This window comes from Scomber japonicus, chromosome 15 (genome assembly GCF_027409825.1).
Source record: "Scomber japonicus isolate fScoJap1 chromosome 15, fScoJap1.pri, whole genome shotgun sequence".
NCBI lineage: Eukaryota > Metazoa > Chordata > Actinopteri > Scombriformes > Scombridae > Scomber > Scomber japonicus.
In genome coordinates, this window is record NC_070592.1 from 25,912,657 (window position 1) to 25,925,085 (window position 12,429).

General features: G+C 39.8%; 1 protein-coding gene across 1 annotated transcript; it reads right to left on the reverse strand.

Moving 5' to 3' along the window:
• Window positions 1-357: 357 nt before the first annotated feature.
• On the reverse strand, window positions 358-7,984 carry serinc2 (serine incorporator 2). The gene is made up of 10 exons (XM_053334493.1): window positions 7,867-7,984; window positions 4,527-4,688; window positions 4,046-4,233; window positions 3,802-3,881; window positions 2,598-2,735; window positions 2,209-2,378; window positions 1,928-2,018; window positions 1,654-1,816; window positions 1,273-1,485; window positions 358-1,186 (listed from the first exon to the last, which is right to left on the reverse strand). The coding sequence occupies exons 1-10, from the start codon at window positions 7,903-7,905 to the stop codon at window positions 1,048-1,050; spliced, it is 1,383 nt and encodes a 460-aa protein (XP_053190468.1). The 5' UTR covers window positions 7,906-7,984; the 3' UTR covers window positions 358-1,047.
• Window positions 7,985-12,429: the final 4,445 nt, after the last annotated feature.

The window sequence follows — 12,429 nt, forward strand, 5'->3', positions numbered from 1 at the left end:
GTGTGTGTGTGTGTGTGTGTGTGTGTGTGTGCGTGCGCACTAGGGAATCCTGCATTGAGGGAACACAATAAATCACATTTTAGCAGAATCATGTGATTAATAGGGAGGAGGGGGGGCAGTGAAGCATTTGGAAGTCCCTGCAGACCGAGACTTGATGACATTATGTTCACAGTTTCTGGAGAAAACATCGACTAATTCACTCTGTAGTGTGTCTAGAAGAAGAAGACCAGATTCATATGTAGGTTTAGAGAGCCTGCAGCACACATACAGTTTGTCTACATCAGTTATCTATCATGAAATCCAGCAACAATAACAACAAGAAAAAAAAACATTGTAATTTTGAAGAACAACAGCACCACCTACAGACCAGAGCTGGTGCCTTTTTCTTTTTCAGCTTTATTGGTTGATTATCATAAAAGGTGCATATATGGAAGAAACAACATCATGATATGCCATATTAACAATTAAAGATATAAAACAATGGTTCCTCTTAATAGGTTTTGTGTGCAAAATATAAGAAGGCACTTCAACCGTGTGCTAGAATGATGCTGAGCAATAAAAATCTATCATTTCAAAAAGTTTCTCTCAAATTTTGGCATTAGCTTAAACTAATTGAAGTGGAATGATTTCAAAATATAAAAGTCTGTAGTGAAAGAAAACAATTCTGGACAGTTTCATTTGGTCTTGTCCTATAAAAAAAGGCGCTTAGTGCTCTTAATTTTAATATATTGTAACAGTAAAGAAAAGAGAATTTTAAAAATAACCTGAGATAAGAAAGTGGAATGTGAGATTAAAGCTCAACTCTTACAATCTTGTGTTTCTGCAAAACTGCTCATTTAAACTCGTTTAAGCCACAAGGATAAACATTTAGGTAAGATGTACAGTGACTAAAGTCTACAACAAAGCATATCACCATTTAAAACCCCAACCTTAAATGTGGAGCTGTGACTACCTCAAAGCATCAAGCAGGACTACTTTAAGCTTTCTTTTTCCAAATGGTGCAAATGGCGAGAGGCTAGCAACCACCTATAGTTAGACTTCACCGTTTTAGTTGAAGTCTCTGTCGGGGAGCACCAGCGGGGCCACCAGGGTCCAGAGGTAGAGGGCCAAGCCGATCCAGCTGGAGCCGATCTTCACCCACACGGCCGGCATGGAACTCTGCATGGCCGTGCTGTCGGTGTTGGGCCTACAGAGCCAAGAACAAAGTCAGAGAGAGCTCGGCCTAATTGCGGGAGTTAGTGATGAGGTGAGGCAACATGGGAGGACACTTACTTGTACCAGTTAGTGAGAGTCATCATGATGTAGAGGGAGGCCAGAAAGAGGCTGAAGTGGAAGAAGGAGTAGCTGTAGGTGACGCCCTCTTCTTCGTTGTCTATGGCCCGTCGGACTCCGTCTTCACTTCCCACCTCTTCGTTAGCGGTCAGACCCTGGCCCTCCTCAGTCTGCATCAGCTTGTTCACCTGGGAGTTGTTGGAAGATCGGATGCTGTGGCAGGCGAGATCACAGGAACTCGTATTGACATACAGTAGCAGATTATAGGACGTGAAAACATCTGAGATACGTGCCTCCTGCTATTTGGTTGTGTGCTGTCAGAGAACAATATTAATATCCAGGATGCATGTCGTGAAGATCATAGTTTTAACAGTACACTACCTGGCGTAAAGAGTACACAACAGGAAAATGATCAATCCCACGACGCCCTGTGCATCCCACCACTGGACACTTGAGTGAGCTGTGGTAGGGGAAGCAGGTAAAGGTGGAGGTGTTGGACTGCTGGGCTTGACCAGACTCAACAGACTGGGGTTACACTGCTTGTCTGAGTTGGGAAACAAAGAACACAATGTGGACAGCTAATAATATTGAAGTTATCCATTTTGAGTTATGAATAAAATGCTGATGTGTAGTGACTCAGACTGCCTGGACTTACCGGGATTGTTGGTCATGGCTGACCAGGTGACATACATGGTGTAGAGGGAGATGAGGGAGGCCTGGAGCAGGCCTGAGCTGGGCTGAGCTTCCTGTGGAGGAGATGGTAGGGGATGAGATGGAAAATAAATAACGTAGTGCCAGTAAAACAAGCTGCTCTCCACTACTGCAGTAGCATATTGCGGTAGAAAGAGGAAGACCAGGGTATAAAGTATCAATGATTAGTAGCTCCCATATGAAAAAAAAACCAATAGCATCTGGCCTCTAAAACATCTACATTACCTGAACTTTAGGCAAAATGGACACGATGGACACAATGATGCAGAATATGAGGTTGAGGCTGATGAAGACCTTGTGCTCTGTGCAGTTATCAGGTTGGGTGTAAAACACGAAAAAGAGCACGACAGCAGTGAACGCCAGGGAATAGAAAGCGATGGTGAAGGACAGCAGAGCTGAGAGAAAAAAACAAGAGAAACTGTTAAATATTCAAATGACTGATGTCTGATGACAGGATCAGTTTGTCATTTCAAGTTATTTTATATGAACACTGGCCTTTTTCCATGTAGTTCAATCAGTGTTATTTATTTCTCACATGGTGCAGTTTATGTAGTGTATATACTGTATATTCACCACCACCACACGTGTACTTCAAGTGTTTGTTGCCTTTCTACCTGCAAACCAGCATTTCTCATTTCCTTCCACTGCCTTCGCCAGCCAGGATTGGTTCCAGGAGTGGGCGAAGTCTACGAGCAGGATGAGCTGGATGATGATGAAGATGAAAGAACCAACGGCACCGAAATAATACCACACTGTGATGAGACAGAAGAGGGTTGAGGACATTTGTTTAGAAGGTGATTAGGTGGTGCAATGACAGGAACATTCATAAGGAGGTTAATTGCCAAGAAACCAACAAAAAGCTTTTCAGAAGATTAAACACAGAGCAACACGTGGACCACCAGCCTTCAAAAACCTCTTGCTGTTACTGGAGCTGCTTTACTGTCTGAAAATGTTCAATACTTTAACACATGATAACCAAGCTTAGGGTTGTGCGATATGCTGATATACATTGTATGACGAGAGATGGTGGTTCATATTTAGCTCTGTTTTTTATTTAGTTGTGATGCAAATCACACTTTTATGGAAGCATTTTGCATCATTTGGAGTCTGTCCATCTTTTGTGCAGATTGCATTGATAATAGATAGATTGGATGGGTATATCATTATGGGGATATGAAATTACCTATATCAGGATATGACATTTTGGTCATATCGCAACAATTCTGACTTTAATTTACTTAGTTTACTTATTTTACTCTAATGTCAAAGAACATAAATACATTTTTTTAAAGAGCTGCAACAATTTATTGATTAATCAACTGACAGAAGATTAATCAGCAACTATTTTGATAATCAAATACTTGTTTTAGACAATTCGTTGGTTCCAGCTTCTCAAATGTGAGGAATCGACACTTTTACTTGATAGATTTGAGTTTTGGGCTGATGACTGGACAAGAGATATGTTTTGTCACAAAATGATGAATTGTTTAATTGAAAAAAAAAAGTGCAGATAAATTAGTGTTACTTCAGGGTGTATTTTTGTACCAAACTCTTCTTTTCATGTAAAGAAAGAAACTTAAGTCCTAAAAAATGCTAAATGTTTCAAGCTGCCGAAAAAACGTTGCCAAAACAAACAAACAAACAAACACACAAAAAATGATTATTTAAATTTGATTTAAAACTGACAACAAAAAAAGGACAAAAACCAGACAGTATGATTCTGAGAAAGCATTTGTGGCTAGCTGTGACTTCATAGTTTTCGATCAGTCGTTCAAACACACTGTGTTGACGTTCTTTTGACACAAACACACATTCTACCTGTAGTAAACTCTCCATCTGGAATGAAGAAAGCTCCCACAGTGATGCCGACCAGCGCCAGAAACTTGAAGAACCAGAAACTGAAAAGAAAAAAGTAAAGTTATGCTGAGTATGTGCAGAACAAACAGGTTTCACTGCAAGCACAGACAATATCTTAGTGGTGCAGTAGTGGTGTTTGGCCACCAGAGTGCAGCACGCCGTCATTACACAGAGCTGTGGTCCTGAAGCTGCAGTTGGTACAAACCCATTTTGGAGGGCGGCTCGGGGGTCTTTGCTGCTGCGCACTCGGATCATGATGATGGAGAAGAGGAAGAAGAAGCAGGCCATGGCGAAGCACATGCGGTACACTGACTTGTAGCCAACGATGACATCACAGTCCACCTTGTTTTCTATACCAGGTATGGACGAGCCGCCTCGACAGAAACCTGGAATCTGACATGTGAACATACACACAAGGAAAAAATGAGTGAAGACAGCACTCTGTGATACTGACAATCTTTTTTTTTTAATTAAACAATCAATCCTGGTTATTAAAAAACAAACAAACAGCTCATCTGTTATGTCACTGTTGCTGGTTTACAGCCTTGTGAAACCATGTTTTTCTTGAATAGGAAATGAGATGTTGGTTGAGCAAACTTGGGCCTTATAAAAAGATTGATAGTGGCTGATGCAGCAGCCCAGCACTCCCAATTACACTTGATCTAATCCGGTCTTATCTAATGTACCTTTTTAAGATGTTCCTCCATGCCTGGCAGGATCATAATGACCGACACCAGAGTCCCGAGCATCAGCAGGAAGGAGAAAGCCAGCCGGCTCATGGTGGAGTTGTACGTTGAAGGGCAGCATGATGACAGGAGGCAGGAGGCCGAGCCGCACAAACAGGACGCCTGGAGTAAAGAGACAAGGGGAGAGAATTAGCAGATTCATATTAGATGAGTCTCAGGGACAGAGCTGCTGTGGTGTGGGATAATCAGGATAATGCATGCATGGTTTGGAACGACTGTGGATGTAGGGAGGGAGAAAAAAAAACAACTAAACAACATAACAAACATTGTGTGTGCTGTCACGGCAACCATATTTCTCGTCCTGCACGCTTCCAGGAAAGCAAGAGACAAATGATGATTCACGGCGGCAGCGATCGGTCTCGTGATTAGAGCCGCCGCCGTCTTTGCAAATCTCTCCCGTCTCTGATCCGGAGCTGTGAACGGGATCACGGAGGATTCCTACTTGATTCACATAGAGACTGCTGAGAGGTGACTGTGGCTCAGATCAGTCATCCTTCACTAAATATGAGTGTGCAGCAGAGTACACAGGCCCTGGGTGTAAAGAGTGCAGCCGTGACGAGGAGAATCATAGTTTCCATGGTTCAGATCGAACTGTGAACCGCATCATGTGCCATGGCAATAAAACAACTCTTTAAAACATGACGGAGAACAGCTACACAAAAAAACATTACAGTGGCATTTAGTGCCTTTTTTCTTGTTTTCCTTTTTTCCATATTAAATAGAGCTGGGTGTGGAACAATGGCTCTTATTTGGTGTGGACCAATCACACAGTATCACAACACAAGTACTGAAAGCTCTCAGATTTGTGCATTTGGCTCAGACTGCACTTTATTTGGAAGTTCTTGTACAGCTTCTTGTATTTAAACAGTTTAACAGGAAATGCTTGATTATTTTCATGTCTCACTCAGTTGAATAATTGCTTTAATTTATAAAATGTTAAAAAGAATAGTGAAAACATTCAGTCCACAGTGATTTCTTTAGTTTGTATGTATATCTCACAACTAAAAAATATGAACTTTACTGCCAAATATGACAGACAAGCAGCAAATCCTCACATCTGACGAGCCGGACTCCAGCATGTAAAAGAGCTGAAACAGTTAAATGATGATTAAAACAGTTGCTTTGGTTTTAGAAACATGTTCATTTCTCAAAATAAGGTACAAAAAAAGGTTTTGGTACCTGTACTCAAGCTCAGATGTGGATAATAAATAATATATATCCTGAGGTTAGCCATCTCCCCAATTTATAGAATCTGCTCCATCTATGTGGGGAGAGGAGTCAGTGTGCAGCAATAGCAATAGCTGTAAGAAATGTTCAGTACTGTCAAAAACTAAGAGAAACAAGCTGTGTGATACATGTTTCTGTGTGATTACCTCTGTGGGGAAAAAAGGTATATATTTACAATATCATATTTGATATGTTTGTTGATATTTCTTTTATCATCTCTGTAAAGCACTGGCAACACTGATTTCTGAGTTGTCATGCCAATAAAGCTTATTTAAATTTTAACATGCTGCCCCCCCCCCCCCCCCCCAAAAAAAAACAAACAAAACAAACAAAAACAAAGTACAGTGGGAGGCAATCAGTGTGTGTTGGCTCTCTTCTCTGCAGACCTTCTCCAGCTCTGACAGGTTGGATGGAGACAGTGAATATAATGTAACTGTCAAAATCCTGCCATGAACACTGCTTTGGATGGAGATCTGGACACTCCAGGACATGTTTCATGTTTTAAACCATCTTAAAGTCGAGTAAATCTTCTAAATTCACAGCTCTCTGGCAGACTTAAGTCATATTTTCTTAAGGATTTCTCTGGATTTTGTACCAGCCTTCCTTCAGGGTCCAGCTGCACAGAAGCATCCCTAGAGGATGATGCTGCAAAGCTTCAGTTTGTGTTTGGCTTGTTTTGGTCTCACTGGATCACAGATTGTTTCTGAGTCTTACCCTCTGGCAGAAACTAGCCCAGATGTTATTTGAGAATGTCTCAGCTGAGCACCCGGGCCACAGCTGTAATAAAGAGAGGCAGCTGGTGGCCTCCATCACTGGTGTCCTTCTCACACAGACACTCAAGTGTTTGGGGATTGCCTACTTGAGCTGTTTTTTCAGTGACTTTATTAGATTGTAATCTGAGGAGTAGTCAGTGTGTTGGAAATCATATCCTTCCCTTGTTTGATGCTTAGAAGTTGACGGAGCAATGGATGTGTATCCAGGGTTCCCACACATTTTTACCATTGAATTTTCAAAACTTTTCCATAACTATCCCATAATATTTTACCTCATTTCCATGACTTAATTTAAGTAGTTTAACAAATGGTCCTCCCCCAGAACATTTTTAACAGATATGATGTAATTTCCTGTATTCTGGTGCCTTTTAGGTGTTTTGACACTGATCTCACTAAATGATGGGTGCATTTTATAATTACATCCAGAAGAAAACGTTTGGTCCCAGATCACATATTAGAATCTATTAAAACACTAAAATTATAGATGATGATATGAAGTATATTCATATTAAATTAATCTACTGATTTTTGACAAGGTAAAAGTAGGGGGGGTCCAAGTTCAACTGGAAAGGCGTAGGATCCTTGAGTAAAAGCCGGAAGTGTTGCATTTTTTTGGAAAATAACTTTCACATTAAACAGGTTTACATTGTTTACATACACTGATTATAAACCGCAAATAGACAAAATAGTTTATAAAAGACCTTAAAATAAAGTTAAAGCACAGCGCCAAGGCCCCTGCTCTCACACCAAACTCCATTCAAAAATCTGGAAATTCATGCATCTCAACTTAAAACGTAATGTAGTAAAACATGTTTGACAAGTCGGTCTTGTGTAAGTCAACTTGATAACACCACCACTTTATTCATTTAAAAAAATAAAGGGGCGCTTATTTTCACAATTTTCCACTAGAAGAGGACGAATAACGTTATAAACTGTAACGTTAACGCTTAAAACACATGTATTATGTGTTAACAGGTTTGTTGGTTGTTTTTACGTTGTGGCGTGTTATGCCGAATTTAACAGTAACTACTTTTCAACTTAAGAGTACATGTAAAGCCCATGGTAAAGCCACATGAGACACGTACAAACGCGTTTATCAATAAAATATCAGATTTGTATCTCTAGTTTCACATGACGTTGAGTCGAAACCAAAACACCAAACGTCGTCTTAGCTAATAAACGCCTGACCTAGCTAAGGTACATTAGTCGAGAAAACTGTTTAAAACACCACGTTTATGTAGTATATGTATCAACATTACAACCTGTAAATGTTTACTTACACAGCTCCCAATTGAACCCAGCGCCAAACAAGCACCCATGATGGTTTTAATTCACTATTTGGATGGAAGTCGTACAAATTCACAAACTTCAGGAAGAAACTCAAACAAAATGGCGCCGTCAAGTCTTTTTAAATCAACCCACGGAGATCCCTCTAGTCCGTTCAAAATAAAAGCTTTACAGCTCATGTGCACTTGATTGACTATTAAACATACACACTAACGATATGTATGTTGTTCCAGTTTGTATATTTGTGTATTTTAGGGGATATATATATCTATATGGAAGGCAACGAATGCACGGAATAACATATAAAGGTGTTGTTGACACAGTCTGTGTTGACGCTATTTTATTTTGACGGATATTTCTTCCAACCTCCGACAGTATTCGGGTAAATTCGGGTGGCTCACATCAGTGAGTTGACTTCATACAGGGCGTGCCTGTCAATAACATGCTTGGTCATAAGGAGTCTGTGTAATCTCACACCCAGGCTATGATTGGCTCAGCGAGTCTTCACTCCAAAAGTTTGACCAATTGGATGTCAATGCGCAAAAGCGAGAACATCCCATAACCTTAGTCTTGTGTTTAATTATGTTATATTCTTTATTTCCTCATATAGGCTATGTACTATGTATGTAATGTAACTCATTCCTGAACTGTATAGACTGTTTCCGTGATGTGTTTGCTTGAATCCTCAAACGTCTCATGTAGCCTAAATTATATAAATATAAATATATATATAAATGATATTCTAAAATCACATGAATTACTATATCCATGTCACTTACAGAAAGAAAGCAAACATAATGAGAATAGAAATAGAAGAATAATATAGATATTTGAATCGAATAATACCAACACAACAGAAAAACACTATATTATTTACTTGTATTAATTTTGCAAATTGTTTTGCTATTTTACTAGATGAAAAATACATATGATATTGCATGGGGTATCCAATGTAATCAATGTTCATTGCAATCACTTTATTCAAGTGTTTATTAGTTGTGTTGTTCATATTTGATTTCTTGTGTTTTTGCATAATATTACTTAAATTGCCTTTCAGTGTGTGTGTGTGTCTATCTGTGTGTGAGTGTGTGTGAGTGTGTGTGTGTGTGTGTGTGTGTGTGTGTAGTTTTTGCCTCTTGCAGCATCACATATTGTTCTAAACATAAGAATGAAAAACTTACTGTTAAAGGTATATATTCTTATTGTTTTTTTTTGTGGAAATGTATTATACAGATATTATAATCATGTTGTTTTCAGTTGTAATGTTTGCATTGCTAGTAAATATTAATATGTGTAACATACATGTTCCTCAGGGGTTCTGCTGCTGTTGGTAGATAGTACAAAGTTCTAACCGCTTTATAAACTTCCTATTAGATGAATAAATACAGCAGGAAGTCTTTTCCTGTCAAACTGGACTTTGTTCAGTGTGGTTGAACTTTCATGTTCACAGCCAAATAAAATCATATCTTTTGGCATCTGTTCCTCTGTTGTCACTTTGCCAGCCAGTCATTGAACTCTGCTGTCATTTCAAAGCTTGCCATCCCCTCCCTGTCCAGCAGTGGTCCCCAGTGTGTACAGTATATTACTATACCTCATCACCTACTTGGACACCTGCTCTCAAAACCTGCCAAGAACCATAACATATCACCATTTAAGATACCACCATATCATCGGTTGGGTCACACCTACCTTACTTTTTAAAAAAAAATGTTTTACCTTTGCCTCCTTTTGGACTCTTGCCTGCTTGCTTATGCTCCTCTAGTCTGGTTCTGTGACGCCTGTTCTGATCACCTAACTGTTCAAAGTCCCTCCTAATGTTGATATTCTCATCAAAGGTGAAAGGATTGACGTAGTGACTGATCAGCAATATCTTGGTGTGACGCTGGATCTGAATTTGACCTTTAAGGAACATGTTTTAAAAAGTGGTTAAAACCATAAAGTACAACTTAGAAACTGTCTTTCTTTGGATGCAGCCTAGATATTCATGCATGCTATGGTTCTTTTCCATATGTTTTACTGTATTACATGTTGGTGACAGGCTGGATAAGCAAGGTTCTTCTTCTCAGAAGCATCTCCGGTCTGATTGCTCTCTTACATAGTTGGCCAACGTAGCACCATGTTGAATGACATCAAACTGTGTTCTAGCAAAAATTGGCAAGCAGTTCAACTTTTTTGACGGTTTCCTGCATTTTTTTTACTGAATCTTACGTGGTCCCCAGCCCTGTAGCTTAAATGCAATGTCCCCAATAAACAATGGACTACCAGTAAACATGCCTGTGAGTTGTGCAGCTATAAGCCATTATATTGTTGCAATAAAGAGGTTTATCTAGATAAAATGTTGTCTGAAAATCTGGACCTCTTTACAATGAATGCTGAGTAAGAGAAAGACTGAAACTGACGCACTGAGATAAGCTGTGTGTTACATTTTAACCCACTGACGCAATCATATATCAGAATGACGGAATTAGATACAATAAAAAAGGCACAATTTGTACATCTATCTTTGAACATCCACTAAACTGACCTCTTCTTGCATAAACATGTTTTTAGACTTGTTAAGGAGAAAGCAGTGGGAGCCTTATAATGCATTAGAAGCTGTATTCATATTTCCCTACTGAAGGGAATTGATTAGTAAAAGCTCTAATAGCCTACATGCACAATAAAGCCATTTCAAAGTCACCTTAAAAACTGGAGGCGAATAGGAATAATAATGATTTTGTTTCAGCAGAAGTGGCCGGCAGTGAGTCAACACATGCGAGACGATGAAGGTCAGACGGTGAGTCGAAAGCAACAGGGGGGCCAAGCCTCCATCTGTGTGTGTGTGTGTGTATGTGTGTGTGTCTGACCTTCAGAAACACAGCGAAGGTGTTCACCTGTGAATCATCCGTTTCACTGCAAAAGATGAAGCTTCTCCTTCTCTTTATCTATCTCTCTTAAAGTAAGGAGGGGCACTAATCAGTTTGATGTTAATCAGAGAACAGCTTCATTACAGTGTTATACCAATGTCCAGGTATTTCTCAAGGGGCTGCTCCTGTTTACATGGATGATGGAGCTCTGCTTTAGATTGGATGTTGCTATAATAATGTGTCTATAGTTGTGAGTGGTATTATCAGCAGGATGTGTTTTCCCTGTTATTCTCCCATGGCTCTTCAGCCTGTTGGTGGCAGTGAGTTCATATAGTGACGCATTTACAGGCTTATAGGCTCATTTGTTTCTAATTAACTGATAGCAAATAAGATAAATAAAAGACAAATACTGACACTGTAAGAGCCTGGTGATTAAAATAAGCCATTTTTATACAGGAAACACTGTTGATTATTCGTTCTCCTGCTATTACTGGACCAATGTTTCTATTTTAAGGTGGTAGTATGTACAATACACGTTCCTCGGTTTTATTATCCCCTCTATGAGCCGATAGATGAGGAGGAGATAAATATGCATATGCGCGGGTTAGGAGAGCAGGGTAATTAGTGAGTGATTGGATCAAATGACAGGTAAACAGGCGGTTCCATGTTTGAATATTACAGTGTGGAGATAAGGTGCACCCCTTACCGACAAGACAATGGTACGAACCTTTGAGCAACAGCGGCAACACGAAACAGCGAGAGCTCGCGAGAATTACGCAGGAAGCGGTACTGCTGTCGCTTCAAAGTAAAAACCAAAGACTCAAAACACTGAAAATAAATACTTTAAGCCCCTCTAATAATATGCTACTATTACTACCACTACTACTACTTATGATACAACTCATAGGCTACTACTACTACTAATAATAATGATGATAGTTGTACCACACTGCACTCTATAGTAATATAGTAAAATAGTGTCTATTTTGAGTAACTGAATGAGTGAATTATAGTTAGGCCCACTATTTTGTTAAAATAGTGTGTCATCATGATGAATGGTATTTCTTGGTTGACTTAATGTTCTGTTTTTACTGTTGAGATTGTGTTGTTGTTACTACACTGGAGAGCTTCAGGTCAGGAATTGTTTTTTTGGCTCCAGCATATTGTATTGATCTCTATCAAACCAATACATTGTGAAATTCATATATTCTGTAGGTTATTCTGTTATTTTGATATGTTTATAATTTGCTTTTATATTTACATCCTAATAATTTGCATGTTCTGCCGTGTTCTGTACATGGAAATTATGGGAGCTGTTTTCTTAATTTCCTTTTTCCAGACAGCTGCTTATGCTTTAACTTTGAAAGGTCCGTCCCTCGGGTTTCCTGTATCCTAAGAGCTCACAGCGCGCAGCTTGATGCTCCTCCCTGTTGCTGCTGCTTGGGTATGAGCGCACAGTGAAGTGGGGATCAGCTCTGTACAGTCCACTGTGCAGCGGCTCCGGCCGTGTCAGCTGTAATGAATCGGTGTAACGCTGGGAAGCGGACGGACTCCCTCACACTCCTCACTTTCTCTTCTCCTTCATCCCTGTGGAAGATGGTGGCTGGCGGCTAGTTCCAACTTCGGACTTGCTTCTTCTTTCTTTTTTTCCCCCCTCGGCAAAGCGCGCTGAATCAGTTGGTGAGTGTCCGTCGTTGCGCACATTCACTG